Source organism: Triturus cristatus, chromosome 3_1 (assembly GCF_964204655.1).
Source record: "Triturus cristatus chromosome 3_1, aTriCri1.1, whole genome shotgun sequence".
NCBI classification, from domain to species: domain Eukaryota; kingdom Metazoa; phylum Chordata; class Amphibia; order Caudata; family Salamandridae; genus Triturus; species Triturus cristatus.
In genome coordinates, this window is record NC_140583.1 from 1,142,166,939 (window position 1) to 1,142,190,386 (window position 23,448).

General features: G+C 42.6%; 1 protein-coding gene across 1 annotated transcript in view; it reads left to right on the forward strand.

Moving 5' to 3' along the window:
* The window catches only part of LOC146861627 (contactin-associated protein-like 5), a 1,270,002-nt gene that overhangs the window by 1,205,389 nt on the left and 41,165 nt on the right, over positions 1-23,448 (forward strand). Inside the window, exons 18-21 of the mRNA XM_085645996.1 lie at positions 3,316-3,555; positions 9,515-9,736; positions 13,232-13,362; positions 19,973-20,060. Coding sequence (XP_085502122.1) covers positions 3,316-3,555; positions 9,515-9,736; positions 13,232-13,362; positions 19,973-20,060 — 681 coding nt within the window. The remainder of the gene's footprint in view (positions 1-3,315; positions 3,556-9,514; positions 9,737-13,231; positions 13,363-19,972; positions 20,061-23,448) is intronic.

The window sequence follows — 23,448 nt, forward strand, 5'->3', positions numbered from 1 at the left end:
AGAAGCAGCCTGTAAAAGTGTGTCTAATGCCTGCCATTGCAGAGCCTGCGTGCAGTCTGGTACTGTCATGCTGACTGGGCAAGTGCACCCACTTGCCAGTCCCTAAACCTTCCCTTTTCTTCATATCAGACACCACTATGGTAGGCCCAAGGGCAGGGTGCATTGTAAATATAAGGTAGCACATACACTGGTGTGTGTGGCATGTTCTAATAGTGAATTACAGCCATTTTCGTTTTTCACTATTGCAAGGTTACCTGTTATCCATAGGCCATAATGGGAAGTTTGATTATTACATCTTATAATCCTAACTGACTCAGGGAACATGGTAGAAATTCGAATTTAGTATGCCTGAACTCAGAATGATAAAATACATCTTTTAGTGAAGTTGGTTTTAATATTCTGTGTTTGAAAATACCACTTTTAGAAAGTAGGTATTTTCTAGTCTAACCATCCAAACCTGCTGCTGCTAGGCTGTGTATTCCTTGTCTGGGGTTTGAGTGACAGGGGCTGGGGGATTCCAGGAGACAGGGCGAGTCAGCACAGGGCTGAATAGAGAGATCTGCATCTAAATGGGTGGGAGGAGTTGAACCTGGGACCTGAATAGGCTGGGCCTTCCCTCCACAATGCTGGTTCCACCTCCTGTGGTGCGTCTGATGTCTCTGCCCTGCACTCTGAAAGGAAAGCAGGAGTCATGTAAACAAAGTGCTCCAGGACTGACCAGAACTGGTTTGGACTAGGCAAAGGCCCCTCTGCCTTCAGAGAACAAAGAGAAACTTGGTATAAATATTGGGACCCAAACCCAAGAACTTTAGATCACTTTGGGAAACAAGAAGAAACCTTTGCTGAGGAGTGGAACCAGAAGAAGCTGAGGAGAGACTATCCCTAAGCTGAAGTGCTGCTTGGGGGATCAGCCTGCAGTGGTTGCTTGACTGCCAAAGAAAGGAGAAAGGACTTTGTGTGCATTTTCATTCAACTTGTGAAGGATCTCCAAGGGCTTGGAAAAGAGCTTGCCTCCTGCTGAAGTCTCAGGGACAACAGACTTCACCCACCAGCTCCCCAAGAGTTATTTTTAAGTGCCTGCAGTTGTGCTGGACTATCCGAGGACTTGCATGTCGCAAGGAGCTGGAAGCGTGACTCAGGAACAAGAAGCGTGTCGCCGAACTGCCGCTGCACAGTACGAAGCGCCTTGCATCGCCGGAGAAGAGGATCGACGTCGCAGCAGACGCCGCCGCATCTCCTGGAAGCGTGTCGCAGAAGAATCGTTGAGTCATTGCAGGTCCCCCGAAGCACCTCGCATCACCAGGAGGAGAGGATCGACATCGCCGCAGACACCGACGCATCACTGGGTAGCGTGTCGCAGGGCCTGTCGCGGCTCATCGCAGGAGACGAGGATCGACGTCGCATCAGATGCCGCTGCATCTCCGAGAAGCATGTCACAGGGCCTGTTGTGGCTCATCCACCTTTAAGATGCTCCCAAGCACTTGCGCTCCACTTACTGGGCTCTTTCCTGCCCTTAGTAACGCAGCTTCAGTGTGCGTCTTCAATTTGCCACCCCTTTCACACGGTCACACCAGCTTTCAGTTCCTTAGATCTGCACTCTTTGGCAGCTGTTGGGGTGTCCTATGAGCCATGATTGACTTGGCGCCAAATGTGAAGTCATCTAAAACGTCACAGACATTGATGATATCAAGTAAACCTTTACTGTAAAACACCCCAGCCAGTCTGCTCCTCTCTTACAACAGACTTTTCCCACAACAATACATCACGTGCTTCCATGAGGACACCACAGGTGGTAGTTTTACAGCTTTTTGTGCATAGATCCCACTGTCACTGAATTTCAGTTATAGGAGGAGCTGATGGAGTAGGAAGCCACCTCATCCCCGGCTTGTCTCAACAGCTCCTGTGTCTACCTCTCTACTGCAAATCATCAGTTAAGCGAGAGGGGGACAGAGAGGTGGGGGGAGGAGTACATCACAATTTATAGATTGTGGCCTTCTTCTGCTACAATGTTATCAAAGAAAAAGTCAACATTCCAATATTATAATGATGCTTACAAATATTAGATTGATGGATTCATCAATCGCAAGAGAGCTTAGGTAGAGTTGGCACTAGTATTTTTTTTGCAAATATGTACCCTGACCTGACAAAAAAAGATACTGAATAAGCTTTTATTACATCAGAACAGAGTGACCTGAATGGCTCTTTGCCTACATGATATGGTCCTTATCATACTTGTCTCACTAACCTTCTTCTTCACAAGTTAAAGAAAAAAATGTTATACCCGAAACACTGGTCATGCAGCACAATATATTTGCCAGTGCTGCCACCTCAAATCCCATGCATTTAAAAAAGCTGCCTCTCACACACAAAAAAACTCGCCTCTTTCCAAATGTTGATTGGGGGTTTAAATGTCTTCAAATTAAGAAATAAAACCTGTGTGTTTGAGATTCCAGAGCCTTGGTACCATAAATACAGTTCTGTAAAGATTGAAACTCCATGGAAACTTCTTATGGAAAACCCAAAATACACTTTTCTACGGCTATGAAGAGCAGCCATGTTTGTTACTTGCATTCACATTTTGATAATCACATTACATTATATGTTATATGTGGCCATATTTTCTCTTTTTTCCCTTTCTTTCCATGTCCATACCTCTCATGCAAGGTGGTTGATTGAAGCTTAAAGCAACAACTTGCAAGCACCTCATAAAAGTGAACTGATGTTATCAGACTCATATGTAAACCTACTTACACACATTAGAATTACAAGTAATGCAAATGTTATAAGACCCTGTAATTAATTAAGTTTGCACACCCTGTTAAATTTCGGTAGATGAAACCTGCTGCAATTTAACGCGAAACAGCCTTTTAAATGCAACTGTTACAACGCAGGCAATTACATCGCATGCCGTTACAACGCAAAAGGTGTGCAGCGGTGGGACGAAGGTGTTAGATTTAACTCCAACACCTTCCCTACTGTTGCACACACTGGAGTTGGGATAGAAAATTGATCTATTCCAACTTCCAGTGCTCCCCCGATAGAAAGTTGGGGTAAAGTTTTGCGTTGCAACGGCATGCGATGTAATGGCATGCGTTGTAACGTCACACATTCCAATTTAACAGGGGAAAAATCCTGTTAAGACCGGAACCTGTTGATTTTGATCCATATTCTATGCCTCATTATCAGGAAAAACATGTAATAGGTGCTTTTCATCATGACTGATCAATTCTGGGTGTTTGAGTTTATCAGATTCAATAAATATTGCTTGAACGTTTAATTGTATCCCATAATTTCTTGTGTTTCTTGTTACTGCAGGCGGCACAGCTTCCAGGCAGGGAGGATTTCTGGGGTGCATCCGTTCCCTGCATTTGAACGGACAGGTCCTTGATCTTGAAGAGAGAGCCAGGGTCACTTCCGGGGTTAAGCCAGGGTGCACGGGGCACTGCAGCAGTTACGGCAAGCTCTGCCTCAACGGCGGGAAATGTATCGAAAAGTACAACGGCTCGACTTGTGACTGCACCACCTCGGCGTATGAAGGAGCATTTTGTAAAAACGGTAAAACGTTTCTTATCAACTAGTGCTGTCCGTCAAAAGGTATTACACTTTGCAATAATTATTAAATTAGCATTTTTGATGTCGAAAAACAATAGTTAAGTTACCAAGGGTATTTTTCTGACAGTTTAATAGGCAATGTGTTGGCAGCTAGGAATGACTTCAGTGAAGACTTTCTATTGATGTTTGAAAAATTATCCAAAATGTTTCTAGCTACACATGCAGGTAAACGTGTGTGTGGGACCTAATTAATGTGGGTGTTACTTTGCTTGTCACTACTCTGTCTTGCGAAATGAGTGTTTATTCATTCAGTCCAAGTTTGACTAAAACACAATAGCGACTGGTGTCAGGGAAAATTAGTTGGGCAACGCAGGGGCCAATAATGAAGCAAAAAAAAAAGAACTTACTAGCTGCTCGCTGCTCTTCTGCTGTGCACAGGGTGAGGCTCCGAGACTCCCCTACAGTCATTCCAGATGCTGCTCTCGTGCTGATAATACCCATGAGAGCAGCATCTGGATTGAGCGGAGTGGGCTGGTTTTGTACTCCATCAGGGACTGGCATCCTGTGCCAGCTGTTGATCTCCACCCAACAACGTAGCTGGGTTGGAGAGATGTTAGTGTGCATGTCGATTTGGCATTCCTAAGACGGCTGGCGGAACCAACATGCGCACTGACAGCAGTGTCCACCGCTCCTAGCCCATTCTTCGTATGGCTCCGCCCCCAAGACTCAGCTCCTGACAAAAAATAAAATTATATCATTTTATTTTTCATTTGCTTCTGCTGGCAGGGGGTGGCTCTCCTCCGCCATACCAGAGGAGCCGCTGCTGCTAAAAGAGTGTTTATTCACAATTTCAAACGTGTGCAATGCTCTAACATTCATTGTACCCAGGCAAGCCTAGCATCATCTAGAGTCGAAAATTCAAAACAAATTTGAACCCTGAATCTGAGCTACTCGTTTCTTTGGAGTTTACTGTTTTCCAGACTATTTTTGAAACAAAGACCAATTGCAAGCAATTGACTGGCTGAGAAATAGATTCTTTTGCTGAGTTTCATCATCTTTCAATAGGGGCAAGCAAAAGGTTTCAAAAGCATATTTTGTTCGCCTTTTCATAGCATGTGCCAACCTTAAGACTGACTATATGGGAGATATCAAGAGTTCAAAAAACAACAAAGTTAAGAACTGTGAAGATTATAAACTCCAAATCAAGGCTATACAATAATGCTAAAGCAGTTTTCACTCATGTTGCATAATAGAAGACAGTCGGGCCCAATTTAAGTTGATAAGCAAAGCAGAAATGTACGAAAAACACCTGAGTGTCTCTACAGATCTCTTTAAATGTCCTGGTTAGAGGAACAGGCAAGTCCACAAGAGGTCTTGGCTCAGTCAATGTCTGATTTTCTTACTGCTCAGATTAGGCGCTGGTCCAAAAATATGATTGAAGTGTGAGCAGTGCCTCTGGATACTCTGCATTTAAGGCCAGTGTCAGAACATCTTCGGGGGTCTAAAGGGCTCCTGGTGGATGAATGGCTCTCCATGGGTCCAAAGAAGGATGGAAGGCCATAGGGTGCAACAGTGACAGTAAAAGTTGGAGCTCACTATTTTGAAGCAGCAGACATCACAATGTTCAGTTTGGCAAGGGCTCAAGATACCGATAATGTACCATCAGAAAAAAACCTTTGAATGGAAAGGCTACCTTTGGTGCTGGAGAAGCATGTTGGGTATGTTGATATTGTTGTTGGCTTCCATTTCTCAGTGTTGGAGTAGCGCTCACCCATTTAGGGAGTTATGGTAATAAGAAGATAATGTTGTCCAAACTGTCTCATAAATGGATGTTACTGAACTTCATTAAAACCCTAAAAATCCAACCATACGTTGGTTCATGATTTTACGTTCTTTTAAGACAAAAATGATTCAATTTTCGATTTGACCATCTTCCTTCACTTAGTCATACCTTACCATGGCTCAAGCAAGGTGAGCATATGAACACTAGAAGACGTGGCTTGGCAAGAGAAGATTTGATTCACCTCGTTTGTATCCTCCAATCCTCCTGAAGGACCGGAAGGAGCTGTTAAGATATGTTTGAATTGAATATAATATTTTACCATGCTGGCATGCAAACCTAGCCTGTTTTAAATCTACAGGTACAAGTCTTAACTTTTTAACTGCAGAGTCAAGAAGTTCCTGATAAGGTTCAGAATTCAAATCAAGTCCCTGCTATGATTGTCTGCATGATAAGGGATGGAAAGCACTTTTTATCAATATAAATTTGCTGTCCAGTTTTAATATGGGAATAAATTGTATATCTCAGTAGCCAATACAATTTGCTTGTAATGTATGTGATGGCAATATTCGCTGTGTTTTTATTTGCTTTTATTTATGATTTTACTTAATTATGCATAATAAATGTGACTTAACTTGACTTACCAGCGATTGTAATAGGTAAAGAAGTGTTCTGAGGCCTTGGACTGATCCTGCAGGAACACTTAATAAAGAGGTTAATCTCTGACAATTTGGAATGCCATATTAAGGGTTTTACATAGTTACAACATGGTCAGACAAATCATAAAAAGAATTCCCACACCTAGGCAAACTTAAAACTGGCCATCTGATAATCAAATCTGAGAGCACAAAAGTAGGAGCAGCCTAATTCAGAAGTGACACGTCATTCTTATGGCTGTGCAGTCTTGGGATGCTTTGCTGTTTGCTACTTGCCTCTCCACTTTGATCCTAAATACTAGATCTTAGGTGCTAGAGTTGCAATTAATAGAGATCTCATGGGTAATTTGTGAAAGCCTTCCCTGACATGTGGTTTTAACCTACATGACCCCTTCGTTTTCTCTGCAATGTGGTGGAGTGGTTAGAGGCCACATTGATCTTTAAGTGTAAAGGGAAACGTAATCAAAGACTGTATCCCTTCTCACATGAAAGATTTAGGCATTGCAGTACAAAGAAGTATGTCAGTGTCCACTCTTTAGACAAGTATGTCAAAGACTGTTTGCCACATAGATAATTAAGCTGTGTCCACATTGCCTTGTATTGCATTGCATTGAATTGTTTGTAGCTTTTGTATAGCGGTAACTAACCATATTTTGGGTGCTAAATAGCTTATCCATGTGGATCCCTCACTAACCCTGTAGGGTCTGTGGGTCAACTGTTGCTTTTGTTTCGAGCCTGCGTGAGAAGTGTATATATGTTGTGTGTGAAATTTTCCTCTATGCGTGTATTGTATTATTGGATGTAGGAAACAGAAAATATAATTGTATTAAGGGCTACAACTTATACAGCTAAATCCCAGCTATTGGGGCAGAGGAATGCTGTGTGCGTGCAGGACAGAAATACATTGGGCATTTAGATAGGGCCCAATAATACAAATGGTAACAAGCATCAGGAACATATGCTTTTGAATGAGTAAGAGGGTGGCAAAAGGGCATGAATGGGAACTGGTGACACAAGCAGAAGCCATGTACCAATATAGTTTATTTTACTGTTTTTTTTGTTTTTTAAGACATCAACGGAGAGTGCATATCCAAAGTAACAGGGTGATTGCTAATTAATAATGTGCTGGCCGCGGTTTTGTGCAAAATTCCATTGCACACAATTAATGGCAAATGCCACCTACTGCTTAACCTGTAATACAATGATTGGTGCTTCTCAAATATATATGCCGTCCTACCTCCAAATCCTTTGCAGGCTGCTAATAATGGAACACTCTGCAACTCAAAGTAAGAAAACAAGAATAATTGTGTGTTATCTTACTAGCCTGATCTTCCATCTATCTTGAATCTCAAGAGCTCCAAGAAGAACTGCCGCGCCCTCGAGAAAGCCTGGAGAAGGGAACCCACGCCGGACAACTGGACCACCCTCAAGCTCGCCACCCGGAAACACCACCAACTGATCCGCATCGCCAAGAAGACGGCTTTCAAGAACCGACTGGACAACAACGCACACAACAGCAAGGAACTCTTCAACATCGTGAAAGAGCTCTCCAACCCCAACGCCGGAAGCAACGACATCACCCCTTCGCAAGACCTCTGCAACTCCCTCGCCTCCTACTTCCACAACAAGATCGCGGACATACACAACAGCTTCAGCACCCATCCGACCCACGCCACGACCGCAGCAACGCCACCCACCACCACCCTCCGCGCCTGGACCCCGGTCAACACCGAAGACACCATCCACACGATGAACTCCGTCCACTCCGGATCTCCGACCGACCCCTGCCCTCACCACGTCTTCAACAAAGCCGACACTGTCATCGCACCCCACCTGCGGGACATCATCAACACCTCATTCGACACCGCCACCTTCCCCGAGAGCTGGAAGCACGCCGAACTCAGCGCTCTACTCAAGAAACCTACAGCAGACCCCACCGAACTCAGAATTACCGCCCCATCTCTCTACTCCCGTTTCCAGCTAAAGTCATCGAGAAAACCGTCAACAAACAGCTGGCCGCCTTCCTCGAGACGAATGGATCCCTCGACCCATCGCAGTCCGGATTCCGTGCCAACCACAGCACCGAGACCGCCCTCATCGCCGCCACTGACGACATCCGAGCCCTGATGGACAACGGGGAAACAGCGGCCCTCATCCTCCTAGACCTCTCCGCGGCTTTCGACACGGTCTGCCACCGCACCCTAGTACAGCGCCTCAGCAACGTCGGAATCCAGGAGAAGGCGCTGGAATGGATCGTCTCCTTTCTCGACGGAAGAACACAAAGAGTCCGCCTACCACCGTACAAGTCAGAGGCCACCGAAGTCATCTGCGGCGTCCCTCAGGGATCCTCACTGAGCCCGACTCTCTTCAACGTCTACATGAGCCCTCTCGCGGCCATCGCACGCCAACACAACCTCAACATAATCACCTACGCCGACGACACCCAGCTGATCCTCTCCCTGACCAACGACGACCCCGCCGCCGCCAGAGCCAACCTGCACGAAGGGATGAGAGAGGTAGCCGAGTGGATGACGACGAGCCGCCTGAAGCTGAACTCAGATAAGACGGAGGTCCTCATCCTGGGCTCCTCGCCCTCCGCCTGGGACGACTCCTGGTGGCCCCCCGCCCTGGGCACCGCACCCAAACCGACAGACCACGCACGCAACCTGGGTTTCATCCTGGACTCCTCCCTCTCCATGACCAGGCAAGTCAACGCCGTCTCCTCATCGTGCTTCAACATCCTGCGCATGCTTCGGAAGATCTTCTGGTGGATCCCCACAGAGACCAGGAAGACCGTCACCCAGGCCCTCGTCACCAGCCGACTGGACTACGGCAACGCACTCTACGCCGGAACCACCGCCAAGAGCCAGAAGAGACTCCAGCGCATCCAGAACGCCTCAGCCAGACTCATCCTCGACATCCCACGTCACAGCCACATCTCCGGACATCTAAGAGACCTGCACTGGCTCCCGGTCAACAAGAGAATCACCTTCCGCCTCCTTACCCACGCACACAAAGCTCTCCGCGACCAAGGCCCGAGCTACCTCAACAACCGAATCAACTTCTACGCTCCCAAACGCCACCTCCGATCCGCCAGCCACGCCCTCGCCACCGTCCCACGCATCCGCAGAACCACTGCTGGAGGAAGGTCCTTCTCCTACCTGGCCGCCAAGACCTGGAACTCCCTCCCGGCCGACCTGCGCCTGACCCAAGACCACCTCTCCTTCAGGAAGAAGCTCAAGACCTGGCTGTTCGAGCAGTAGCGGCACCCCCCCCCCCCAAGCGCCTCGAGACCCTACGGGTAGGTAGTGCGCTCTATAAATTTCTTTGATTGATTGATTGAATCTATTTGCTTCATAATTAGAAAGCCTGTTAAAATAATTTGTTGGTCTGCAATGCATTCATATACATACTAAAGACTCTAAAATTGTAAAATGAATTGTTGTATAAAGATTAAAAGATGAGGTATAGGCAGTATGCCTTTTTGAATCAGAATCAGAAATGCTTTTCATTTTCTTTTTCTTAGAGGTATCTGCACTGTTTGCTTCAGGATCTACAATTAACTACGCCTTCAGGGAACCTTATACAGTAACAAGGAATGTCAGTGTGCCTCCTTCTTCTATATATGCAGACACAGGCCCACCAAAGGAGAACTTATCATTTAAATTCTTGACAGCACATGCTCCATGCATCTTAATCTTCATAAACTATTTCCAGAATTCCATGGCTGTGATTCTGTCTCAGAATGGTAAGTTACGGACCTGATGAGTTGATACTTGATACTTATAAAAGTATATGTGGGAGAAGTTAAAGATAACTTTGTGTATACCTGTGTTTGGAAGAATTTATATATTTCTGGTCCCTGGCCCCCATCCCTTGATCCCTTTTCAAAAAGTTCAGTACTTTCTATTTCAGCATGTGTAGTCTGAGTAGTCTGAATACATGTATTTGCTTTTAGCAGCGTGATTCTTTTGAGGGGTGCTTGCTAGCTGTTGAACAAGGCTTTGACTGCTTTGCTTGTGGGACAACTACAAGTGGATCAGGATAACATGCCCAAGTAGGGGTAATTGTTCTATTCCAAACATTTTATAAAACTGGCTGTAGGAGATACAGATAAACACTTGATAAAAAAGAGGCTTCTTTGCTTATGTGATGTCTGTGTGCCTTTAACAAATTAACCTCAAGGCATGAGGCACTTAGTGGCCAATATAAGTGAGATATGGAGATTCAGCTTGTTCAAATTGGTGCCCTGCTGCATGGAGGACATTCTGTAGCTGTGAGTCTTGAGTCATTTTCAGAATATAAGGAACCCTACTTCAAGACTCAGAAAGTGCAGGATGAAATGCTAGTGAAAAAAGCACTGGACAGAGGAAGATACTCTCCTTAAATGCTGTGTCTGGCTACATGGATGAAAAGTATGGTATAAGTGCTTGGTAGAGCCAGATGCGCTCTCTGAAATACCGTAAGTTGTAGTTTGTGTAGTGGTTGCAACTCAGTCGTAATTTTAAATTGTAATCTCATCTTTGTAAAGTGCGATAGAAGGGCATTTGAGGCAGGGTTGAAATGGTTGCAAAAGTTCTGGCTCTGTGCAAGTGGGAAGCAAAGATTTGCCTTCCTTGGAACTTGGAGAGTTCTTTGTGGGATCCCTTTACTTATTGGGCATTGTGGTCAATGAAGCATTCAGAATTCCAACCAACTATATTCACTCCTTTGAGGGGTTTCTTGGAGGACAAATCTTGTCTAGCTCACTATCTGTACGATGAGGGCTTAAGATGATGAGAGCTGGTGAAATCCACCCACCTGGATCCCATAAAAATCAAACACTTGCAGTGAACATACTATACCCCTGAAAGGTTGTGGAAGATGGGCAAAAGCCCAAACACTGGTTGCGTGGAATGCCATGAGGCAGTGTAGAATTCCTTTCACTTATATGTGATTTTCCAGTGGCCGAAGTACATGGTTGCATGTACAGTGTACTGTGCAGTGGTGGTGGGCTAGTCAATTGGCCTTACTCTGCAATTAGGGTTTCTGGAAATCACAGAAAATGTGGGTGACTCCCAGGATCTCACATCTTAGTGGGATTGATTTCCTCTTGGCTCAGTAGCCGCCATGTGTGCATACCTTTGAGGTGTTGACCATTGTTCCTATCTTGAAGAAGTAGTCTTTAACACCAGAAGATTTTCCAGAAAGTTCAACAAACGTCTTTGGAGTCTTTAGTGGGATTACTTCAACAGGGCTAGTCCTTAAATATCTGCAGTTATCACAAGTAAGACATAATATGGAATCCAAGTTTGACATCGCACAGAAACTTCTCTGATGTATTTTTCAACCTTCCTCTAGGAATTAGTGTTAGAGATGTTTTGACTGAATGCAATCTGTAAAAACTATTTGATGTGGAGAAGGCACCAGTGAAACTACAGCAGTAAGCATCATCAATGTTATCAATACAAGGTTGTAGTGGCTCTCTAGTCACTACAGTACCTTAAGGCCCAACATTTTACAACAGTGAGCCATATTAATCCAAACATAATTTTAATGCTCTTTGACCTGAGCATCTAAAATGTTCATATAGTAGGCGGTCTGACATATATGGCTCCTCCATATTTTATCAAAAGTTAATTTAACCTTTTCCAGATCAGTTAGACCTGAGAAATGGTGCTTGGACAAGGACTTATCCATAGCACAGTATCTCTTGATTATATTCATCCAAGTAGCCAACTTCATTAAATCCACAGTGACATTTTATCCTTGGGTTGTCTCATCTGTAGATTTTGGTGAGCCAAATATGCCAATTGTGTTGGTTCGGTGATATTCATGGGTTGCATCATCTCTGCTTCGGAGTGAACCATATGACCCAGAAGCTGTGCTACCTGTGATTATTCTTGGGCTGCGCTATCCTGACTACTGGGTAAAATATAGACTCACGACTATGGTGTCTGCGATTATCCTTGAGTTGCACCTCACTGTTCATCAGTGGAACCCACTTGTTCTAATATCAGCCTTCTCAGAAGATGGCCGCTTTTATAAGGCATGTTTGATATGTTTAAGCAAAATTTACAGGGGTCGGAAAATTTCATACAGATGCCAAATAAATTAAACAAGTCAATCAATAAATGTGTGTGCTGAGATTGGTCCTAGGGAAACAACTGAGTACTTGAAAAAGAAAAAAGAGATTTCTTGCAGCATTGAATGATCGAGGTAAGTAGGAGAAAATATATAAGCACGATAATCATCTATTAACTTTAATAACCAAGATACATTAATTAATTCAAAGTTATTTGAAATTTTGAATTAGGAAAGTGTTGCTCTGTTTTATCCAGTTTATTTTGGCATGTCATTGATTAACAGATAATACCTCATATCAGCATTCTCCTAAATACAAGGGGTCTTATTTATGAAACTATGGAGTAGCGCAGCAAGCCATCTTGCTGCGCCATAGGGAAAGGTTAGGAATGTGCCGTAGTTAAAGGAATACGGTGCATTCCTTTCCCTTGCTCTGGTGCCCTTTTGGCAACCTAGTGCTAAGCATCCTTCCTTCCACCATGGGGCAAGGGTGCATGTGTTGAATGCAGGATTGTTTTTGTGCAGGGAGGTGCACCTTCCTGCAGAAAGGTATTCCCCTGAAGCATATTTCTCCTTCTATGCATGCTAAAGAATGCAGCACACATAGAAAGAGGAAGTCACAAGGAGAAATAAAGGAATTTATCATCATTAGGCCTCACCTGGGAAGGTGTAATAATTTGGCACGTTCCCAGGTTTACATGGTCTTGTAAATCTGGGAATGCGGAAACATTCAATGAAGTTGCTTGAGAACTTCCACCACATTGCCCATGGAATGCCTACCCAGGGCCGTCTAGCACAATGCGGAAATTTGCTTTGCGTTGCGCTATTCCAGATGTTTGAAGCCACTCAGAGGCACACATAGTTGCTTGCTGGCTTCATAAATCTGTCTTAGAGCTCTGCATCATACATGTACCACGTTGCAAGGTGCAAACGTGATTCAATCCTCTCATAAATATGTCTCAAAATGTCTGAAGTTGTAATTGGTAATATCTGAGAGACAGTTTGAAACAGCAGGCTGAGCGTCCACAAATGGTGCAAAAGTCTTTTACACGAATATCTTATCTTTACACATGTTATTACAAGATATCGGTCTTTGTAAGTAAGTCACACTATTCATGCTGAGCAATAGATATTTTGAAAGTTATATGTGACCATATAATGTATGTTTTCTCATTTTAAGGAAGTTTGCAAGTACGTTACAAACTGAATCCAGACAGAACCATCGTGTTAACAATAGATTCTGCAGACTTTGCCAAAGGGGAACTTCACTATGTCCAGATAAATAGAGACGGGAAGGAAGTTTCAATTCAGGTAACATACTTGAACATATTTTACATGTTTTATGTCACATTTCTGCATAGAGGACTTCACAGTTTTAATATCTCTGAATATAAATAGTTGTTCATTTCATCCATATTAAAGAAGGCAATATTCTTCACTGGCCATGGGTCATAACCTAGGTGTTAGTGAAATTGCAAACAGTTATTTAATCAACTGGTTTTGGTGCAACTCTCCATTCATCCAAAACGTATCTTTAATACACGTGGAACAGAACTAAGAGTGATGGTCTCTTACCTCAAATTCAGAAAGGGAGTGTTATGAACTCTAGCAAAAACTTTAGATGAAGGTGGTCCTTCTGTGAAGACTGCGTAGGGGACTCAACAGTGGAGTGAAGTGGTGTTCAAAGTGAAAATAGTTTTAGCTGAAAAATTAAGTGCCTTACCTCCGACCACCATCCCTTCGGAAATGGGACCGCCCGACTGGCTTTCGGTGGTCCCTTAACAAGTATCACGATGCAATATGTATCTTTTGTATTGCGGCGTGTGCTGCCGGCTGCAGCACATGCTGCTGTAAAAAATATACACTCTGTACATATCCCTGCACATTGTGGCAGGCACCATGTGGTGCCTGCCACATGGTGCAGGGATATGTAGGGGGCACCATAGGTACCTCCCAGGGCCCATGTCGTAGGGGCAGGGCGGAATGGAGGCCTGCCAAGGGCCCCCAGTGTCCCTTTCTGCCTGCCTTTTCATAGCATTTCTAACCTCCAACCACACACCCACCATCATAATTCATCAGGTGGTAATGCTGGGTCCTATGGCAGTGGGACCGCCACCGACAGGCTGATTGTGGTGGTCCCACCTTCATCATAATGAGGCTCTTAGTTTAAAAGCACAAAACTAACTGAGGATTGAAAGTTGTAAGTGTGCTTCAATAAAAATGTTAAACTTCTAAAATTGTATATAGCGACAATAGTCTTAAGTGCTTGGGATATGTAATTAATCTTGTATAATTCCTCTGGTATGTTGAATTTTAATTGCCATGAACGCAAATAGATCTGGACTACCTCTTCAGTCAGCGATGAGATTAGGTTCTCAATAAGTAAACATACAAGCACTCTGTCACTCATCCTTGCTCTCATACATCCATTTATCTATGCATTAACATATTCCTGCATTCGCCACCTCAGCTATCTGCAATAGAACAGACAATGAATAAACATTTAGAGGATAAATTAAAAGAATAGAAGTAGGAAAAAATAAAACATGGCACCACCTAGGGCTGGTGGGCTTATGCTTGCAATACAAAAAGTAAATTGAATTTATCAATTTTCCAAGCTCATTGTACATAATATATGGTTGATGTAATAATTAAACATAGCTGACCCCAAGACCCTTGAAATTATGCAGCACAGGAGGACTAAATTATGCAGCAGGGTTTGCTAAATAACATGGCAAGAAAATGCTAATCTTATGGAATAATGTGGCATATGTTGTTGTTTTGTTTTGTTTTTTTAGAGTTTTAAATAGTGCAAACTAAACCCAAGAAATCGGGTATGAGAGCGCTTTACATGAGCACCAGTTTCATTACAAATGGACACATACACTTTTTGTAGGCACTGGGAGATCAAGTGATTTGCCCAGATCCACAGGATGTTGAGCGTCGCTGCTGAGTCTCGAACCCTGTTCCCCAGCTTTGAGGTCGACCGCTCTAGCTGTAAGGCTACATCCTCTCATATGTTGTGATACTATGAGTTCATTATTTCGTCATTTCTACACGTTTACACTGTCTGGACAAAGGAGTTCACTTTATTAATACTAGCTTAATGCACGACTGAAGCAATATACTGCTGAAAGGTGAACAGCCAACCTTTGCAAAGTGTCTTACGCTGCCCAGCAAAATGAATCACCATATCTATATTACTTTACTTTATTCTTTATTTGGTTCTTAAATACAAACCATAAAAGCACATACACATAAAAACATTTCAAAATATTGTTAAAAACAGTGCCATATTACCAATGACAAATTAATCTTCATGCTAAAATCCCATTTTTAGTAACTTATGATTCGTTTAAGCTAGAAATATTTTGTTAAAGTCTGCAAATTATGCAGCATATGAAGAATTATGTGGTATATGTGGCATATCCATAATTATGAGAAAAAGGATACAGCCGCGGAATCAGCCAGTGTTCCTGGCGCACCCATTTAGAAGCAATGCACTGGCCATCTTGGTCACAAAAAACAATGACTCACCATACTATTCCAACATAGCTACTTAGTAAACATTGTCCTGAGCAGCCATCTTTGAATGCCCAAATGTAGATTGTAGAGCGTGATCCAAGACTAGCCTTTAAACATGGTGGCCATTTTGGAATGGTGAAATAGTGATTCGTTCTGAAAATACTGTTTCAAGATGGGCACCTAGTTTCCATAAAAGGATGCATCGCACGTCAGAAGAAATGAGCAGAGGATGCAAATGTATTGTAGGGAATAACATTGATTCATTTCCAGGGACAACAGCGACACCAGAAGAATTAAAATAGTAGATACTACGTTCAATAAAGAAAGCTAGGGCCGATGGTGCACCCAGGCCAAACGGTCTTCCCCAGGCTATGTTTAAATCGGAAGCGAATCCTGGTCAGTCCATCTGACCTCCCTGTGTTTTTTATTGCAGGTTAAACAATGTAGTTCCTGAGTCCTGGAGAGGTGCCATCATTCATCCCATTTATAAGAGCGGGAAGAGAAATGATCCCAGTAATTATCGAATGATAGCACTCCTAGATGTTGAGTCTACATACTATGCCAGCATTTTATTGGACCTCCTGACCTGGGCCAACGAAACAAAGCACTTCCCCTTTAATCAGACAGGTTTTGTGGCTAATTCTGGTACAACAACCAACCTACTAACTCTATCCGTTTTGCTAGAGAAAGCAACAGTTCAACAAACCCAATTCCACTGTTGCTTTGTAGATTTTAAAGCGGCCTTCGACCGTGTGCCCCGGGGCCTACTGTGGCAAAAATTGAAGGGCTGGGGCGTACCCCGGTCTTTGCTACCCGCAATAGTTCAACTCCACTCCGAAACATGGATAAGACTCAAGCTGGGTGAAGGCTCTCATGTTTCTAGGAAGATCAAGACCAGAAGCGGAGTAAAACAAGGCTGCGTGCTGGCTCCACTCCTTTCTAACCTGTTCATCTCGGATCTCTTGCCAATTCTTCGTAGTGTTGACTGCCATCCCCCCCAATTAGATGGAGTACGTATCAGTAACCTCTTATACATCGACGATCTGATGCTGCTTAGCCATATGAAGGTGGGCCTACAGAGGCTAATTGATGAACTGCTCCCTTATACCACAAGCAACCTCTTAGAGTTGAATCTATCAAAAACAAAAACAATTACCTTTGGGAAGCTAAAGAAGATGTGTGGAGGGTGGCATTTTTGATAACGTAAAAATCGATTCAACACCTCACTACAAATATTTGGGATTATATCTTGACACCCGAAGCTCATTTGTCAAGCAGAAAGAAGTACTGAGGACCAAAGCCTAGGCGTTAGAGGTCGCTGCTACAAAACTGTCTAAAAAGCTACTTGGTCCTAGTTTAATCCCAATGTTGAAAGTGATGAAGGCGAAGATAACCAACTCATTGACGTACAGCCACGAGATCATGAAGAGTATCACAAATACTCTTTTAAACAAACTAATAATCAAAATGAATAAACGTGCCTCGAACTTGGTCTATTTGAGCCTCACGGCGTAGAGGCCGGAGCATTCATAAAGTTTTGCAATAGACTGCGTCACGCCGGGGATGGTTCTTTGGAGGCCAGACTCTGGCAAGAAAACCAGAAAAGTCATGCCAGTCATAAATATCGGCTCCACCTGGATTAAAGTTTAGAACTACTTGGTATCAAGGAATTCTGGGGAAAAAAACCCTCCCAGCTGGCATTAAAAGCAGTTATTAAGAAGAGCGTCAGGTTGTGGTCCTTTCATTCAGACAGGGCAATATTGTCAAAAAGGAAACACGCCTGGGCAGTGACCACTAATCTTAAACCAGGAGTTGTACCCCCTTATTTATCAAGCACGTTCGCACTTTATTTGAAACAAAAGTTCCTGGCCCTAAGGATGGGTGAATGGTCTTTTTCAAAGAACCTCCGAGAATGGCATTGCCTAGATAATCATACCCAAAGTAGGTTGTGCGGCTACCATACTGAAGGAATGGAACATATAGTTTGCTTATGCCCCGCAATGCTTACTGTTAGACGAGCCATAATAGCAGCCATAATAGCAGCCTTCAACCCGGACAACACGAAGTTGAATATCAGATTAACAAAATTTGTCATCAAGGCGTTAAAACTGTTGGAAGTCATCGGTGCTGCTAACTACTCCCCACTACAGCAGCCCGATATCCCATCTTTGGGTACAGTAATAGTTTGTCAACCACTAATAAACTGTTGACGAGAACTTGGCCTCCGAGTCGAACATTAACTGCCGAGAAGTTCTGCAGAGTTTTAAGTAAAATGTTAATTGTAACTTCTGTAATTTTATTTAATGTTTTTCTAAGAATATGCTGCAAGTGTTTTTATATTGTAAGGGTTTTAATTAACCAACAATAAAGTTCTTATTCCTGCAATACAGACCTACTGACTTTGTTATAATTTTTCCTATTAAACCTGTCACACCTATGGCATATGATACAACTTTTCCTAATCAGTCAGACCCACACCCTTTATGATTGGCTCCATCACATAAACAACTCAGGCCTACTATAGTCAGCAGAAGCTTTTCTACAGGTTATCGGCAAAACAATATACAGCCCATTCGAAGAAGTCCTAAAAAGGATTCTGTACAATTTTTCAGAGAGGTAACCAACACCTGACCCTTTGTCTATAATAGGAATCTATGAGACTCTATATACTGGAATACATGTCTACAGGCATTAGCACAGTGTATGAAAAATCCATCCTTAAAGACCTATAGGTTAACCAAATTCTGCTCACAATGAATAATTCAGGCCTTGTCATAATTGTTCCCAAAAAATAGATCAGATCAATGGCTTGTGGCATAACGTTACCCACTGAACCAAGTAGGCCCCCATGCTTTGTCATCAACTTGTTGCTATGAAACAACTCAAGCCCATTGCATTAAGCCTAAGCTTTTCCACAAACCAGCCATCAGTCCATCAGTATACAGTCATAGATTTAAAAATATGCTCAAAATTCCATCTGGCAAAACAATATGTAACGCTTCCTAACATGACAGAACAAGGATTTTCAAAGAACAAATCCACTCTGAATGTTTCTTATGGAAGTAACCAACACCAAAACCCTAACACACTAGGGGTGATTTCCTGTGACAAAAGACCTTTCTTCACAAGCTTTAACATAGTGTAATGACAATTCACCCTTAAGGACCTATTATCTTTATCATATGCTTTTTACAATATATATGTCCGGCCCATTGCCTGTCTGGTAAGTTCTCTTAATAGATCGATCAATTCTATAGCCTTGATCATTGGCTTGTAACCCTAACTGAGCACAGCAGTAAAGGGGTAAAACCGTTTGCAGAAGGTAAAAATTGCAATACCAGCCCTTATTTTCAGCAGAGACACACTATCGATGCCCTGTCAACATCTACAAGGCCCCTTTCTTAAAGCTCCTTTTATTTTGATCACATATGATCTGGTCATATTTGTGCTTTCAAGTCAGACTTAAAAAAATCAGATGTAGCCCAAAATGTCATATGCTTTAGGCACACATGGCTAGAGGTTAAATTCCTTCAAGGGTGGGAGGTCAGGAACATAGATGCCTGGAACAGTATCCCACTCCTTTAGTAACATAAAAATGCCACAGAAGGACTGTCACAGTTGGATGCCAGCCAAATCTATAAATGTAGGAGAGACCCAATACCATGTTCCTTGTTGATTAGTGCGTGATAGCAACTAAGCAGAAAAACCACCACTGCCTCACATCTTATTGAAAAGCAACAGAGTAAACCACAGTTACCAAAAGAAAAAAAACACACAGGTTTACCATTATGAACAGTACATAAAATTATGCTTTGAGACATTTTTCAATTTAAATGTGTGTTGTAGAATGCAGCAAATATGAACGTGGAAAACGAGTAGATATGAAAACATTTCTCCTTGTTCGCCTGCTTTAGGAGACAGAGGACTTTGGCATAAATCCATGTCTGCATCTCTTTGTAGAATTAGTCTCAAACACAAAGGGTGGTTTCATAGGAACACCCATGGGCCACCCATGAGATGCCAGCCAGAGAAAAGACAGTGCATTACACATCTTTGCATTACTTTTAGTTACAATCCCACAAAATCACAATGTGCATTGGAAAGTAAATACCCCCACTATGCTTTGCATCAGCTTTGCATTTGAAAAGTAATGCAAACCTGACAAATTTGTAAATCTGTTCATGTGTGTTTTAGTGTTTCTAATACGTGAAATTCTGATTCTAGAAAAGTAAATGAGCAAAAAAATGCTAAAGGTAGCGTTTTGAATGTTTTCTTTGATTTTAAAGTAAATTATCAGTACCTTGCAAAGATTAGGTTTTAGAAGCATGTGCAGATTAAACATTTAATGTATTCCTATTTTAAAACACATATTTATTTTCTTTTTAATATCTTTTAGGTTGATCAATATGCCAAAGCAAGACATACCTTTTCCCCGCATATTGAATTTAAGTCAGTCACATCACTCACCTTAGGTAAAGTCTTAGGTAAGTTCATGAACATCTTGTAACATACAGCATGATCTGAGAGAGAAACCATAGTTCCCTGATGAGACATTTAATAATGTGTTAATAATGTATTTATCATACTCATTCTTTGACATGATGCACTATTATTTTTTCCTTCTTTTACGGCTGCATTGATTATTGTCCGTGCGCATCTGTTGTCATGCAGGAATGTTTTGAAATTATTGGTTAGCCTTACCCCATTCTGTGTGCAATCAAGGGAAAGAACTGGTCTTTCCCTTGATAAATACAACTAGTACAAACAAGATTGTGGAGATTTGGGGCCTCATGTAGGTGGCATACACTTTACCGATTCTAAAATACCGAATCATACCGATTCGGTATTTAGGAATCGGTAAAGTGTATGTAGGTAATAATTCGGTAAATGTTACCGAATCGGAGTAAGTCGGTAATTACCGAATCGGTATTTACCGATTCGGTAATGAGGCATACCTTCCCATTGATTGAATCAATGGGAAGGTATGCCTCATTACCGAATCGGTAATACCGATTCGGTAATGGGGGGAGCACATTCAAGGGTGGCAGGGTGTCACATTGACACCCTGTTGCACCCCTGATTCGTCCATGTGTGCACATGTGGCGCACATACATGCCCTAGGGGCATGTATGTCTGCCACATTGCACACCTCACAGTGCATTAAAATGCACTTTTCACACATATTCGTCATTTACCACCAACTATTAGTTGGTGGTAAATAACAAATCCCCACACCCACCACACAGTCCCCCTACATCTCATTTCTGTATTCGGTATTTACCGAATCGGTAAAATTACCGATTCGGTAATTTTACCGAATCGGTAAATTACCGAATACAGAAATGAGCCCCCTACATGTCAAAAGCCTAAATACCGGTCGGTAACGGTATAGTTACCGAAAATCGGCCGTTACCGACCGGTATTCGGCTACGTACATGAGGCCCTTGGTGTTTTATATTATCTTTGAAAATTGGTCACCTCATTTAGTTTCTGAATGAGGTATGTAGGCAGGCTGAAAAATGAGGAATCATCTTAGGTGAGATGAGAGTATAGCCTATTCAACTAAATTCTCTGAGATATACATGAATATGCTAACAAGTATTAGCATTATAACAAAGCCTTGGTGAGAAAGATGCAATTAGGTAACAGAGAACACTGCCTTTTGAGAGGTTGTTCACAAAGAGTTATGAAACTAAACTTTCAATGTGCTCTGCTGTTGTTTTGTGCCCCTCCCTTCAAGGTCAAAGTGACTGCCAGAAGATGGGGATGACCTAGAATAAAATACAAATATATTTTTCAAAAATGCACGAGAGATTTATTTTTGGGAATGGTGTTGTTTCATAACAAAAGGCAAAAACAACATGAAGTGTTGTCCCTACTTTCAGCCTGAAATTACTGCGAATATTTTGACCTCAAACATATCACCCAAGTGTATGAGGTTCATGTAAAATATTGGTGGTGAATTTCTTTAGCATCAGGATATTGTCTGGACCTTCTACTGGAATTTCCACTACTCGTGTGGGTATGTAAAAGCTTGTATCTGCATTTAAGCCTGATGGATAGATTACAGTATCAGTTGCAAAGCTTCCAGTTAATTGAGCACCATTCAGGAAGCACCTGCAAAGTGGTACAGGCCATTGCTGCTCCTGAACATAAGAGAAATCTACCCATGTGTAACAAAAAGCAAACTCAGCCTCTTGAATATAAATGACAAGGTCTTTCTGAAAACGAGTATGTGGTCAGCGGTTGTCTTGTGTTGCGTTCAAGGTGATATCATGAGCTTCATGTTAGTAGTGGTGGACATTGGGATGCATGACTCCAGTGGCAATGTTAGAAAACTCTGAATATTTTAAGATTCCAAGGGAGAGTCTGGAAGGAAAGATAATTTGCATATGGATTATCTTTCAAGTGTGGGCAGGCTACGTTAAAGTAGTTCTAAAACAATTGCCAACAAATAAGCAACTGTGGAGCAAAATCTTTAGTACTGAACTGTACTGAACTGTATTTTCCACTCTTGTTGCAACGGGAATAGGTTGCAATTAAATTGTTGCACTGACTATTTTTTTTTTGTCCTCATTTGCCTCATTTGCAACCTTCTTCTAACGATACCAACCCTGGGTTGTCAAACCTCATGCGCTGGAAAAGGGAAAAAGAATAATGTGAAGGCTCCCAGAACCACGCCCTTGGATTATACTGAGAAACCTTCTCCCTCATTCGACCGCAGACCCTTTCCCATGTCCTTCTGCTCACACAGCGAAGACTAAATCCAGCTGAGGCATATAAAGGCTTAATCATTGGACCTTTGTTCGATTTAACCCCATTCATTGACTACACCAAGACAGGAAGGGAGACAAAAATTTGTATCTCTTTTTCGCCTGATCCAAAATATCCAACTTAGCAATATACCTCATCGATTTCAACCACTACTCCCCCGTTGGGGGAGCCAAAGATACCCATAGTTTACAAATTTCCCTGCGCGCCAACAGCACAGCATGGAAAACTAGCTTTGCGCAGGCCTTGGTAACAATGCATTGCAAATCCAATCTTCCAAATATAACCAGTACAGGGCTTACCTGAATCTGGAGATTTAAAATACTGGACAGGAAGTTACTCATGGCCTCCCAAAAAGTCTGAATCTTCGGACAATATATAAACATGTGTAGATCATCTTCACTCGGACTGCCGCACTTAGGACACATCACCACTCCTACTGACCCAAATTTGGATAACCTTCGTGGGGTCCAATAAGCCCTGTGCATGGTAAACAGATGGTTCCTCCTCAGATATGCAGGTTTAACTATTTTATAAAGCATAGGCATTGATACTTGCCATTGGTCTTCCAACGCGGTCCCAGGCAAGCATCCTCCCCATAGATCCTCCGGCAAAGTAAAAACCCCGTCTTCCATCTCGAGCATCAGCCAATACCAAAGTGCAATTTACTTTTTGAACACAACGCTGGACATCTGTTTTTCCTCGAGTTCATTCAGATCTCCTATTTTTTCGGCCAACGTCAAGTACCAACTTTGGATATGGAGAAGTTTAAATCTCAAAAACGTTGGACCTATCACCTGCTCGCACCAATCCCACAAAATCAACTGACCCTCTAGCAGTAACTGCTTCCACCTTAATATCCCTGCCTCTTTTAATGGTACAGCCAGTATGTCCTTAGTCCATTCCGGAGAACCTGGTGCATTCCAAATCGGGGCCAACTGGCTCAAATAGAGAATTTTTAGGGCCTTTCAATTTTGTACCACAGTTCAGCCATGTCCTTTAAAATCTTTAACCTTACTTTCTTGAAATATTTTGGATCAGTGTATTTATACATAAACCCCCGTTCTGCTCCCTTCTCTTTTCTCAACATTTCTTTAAACA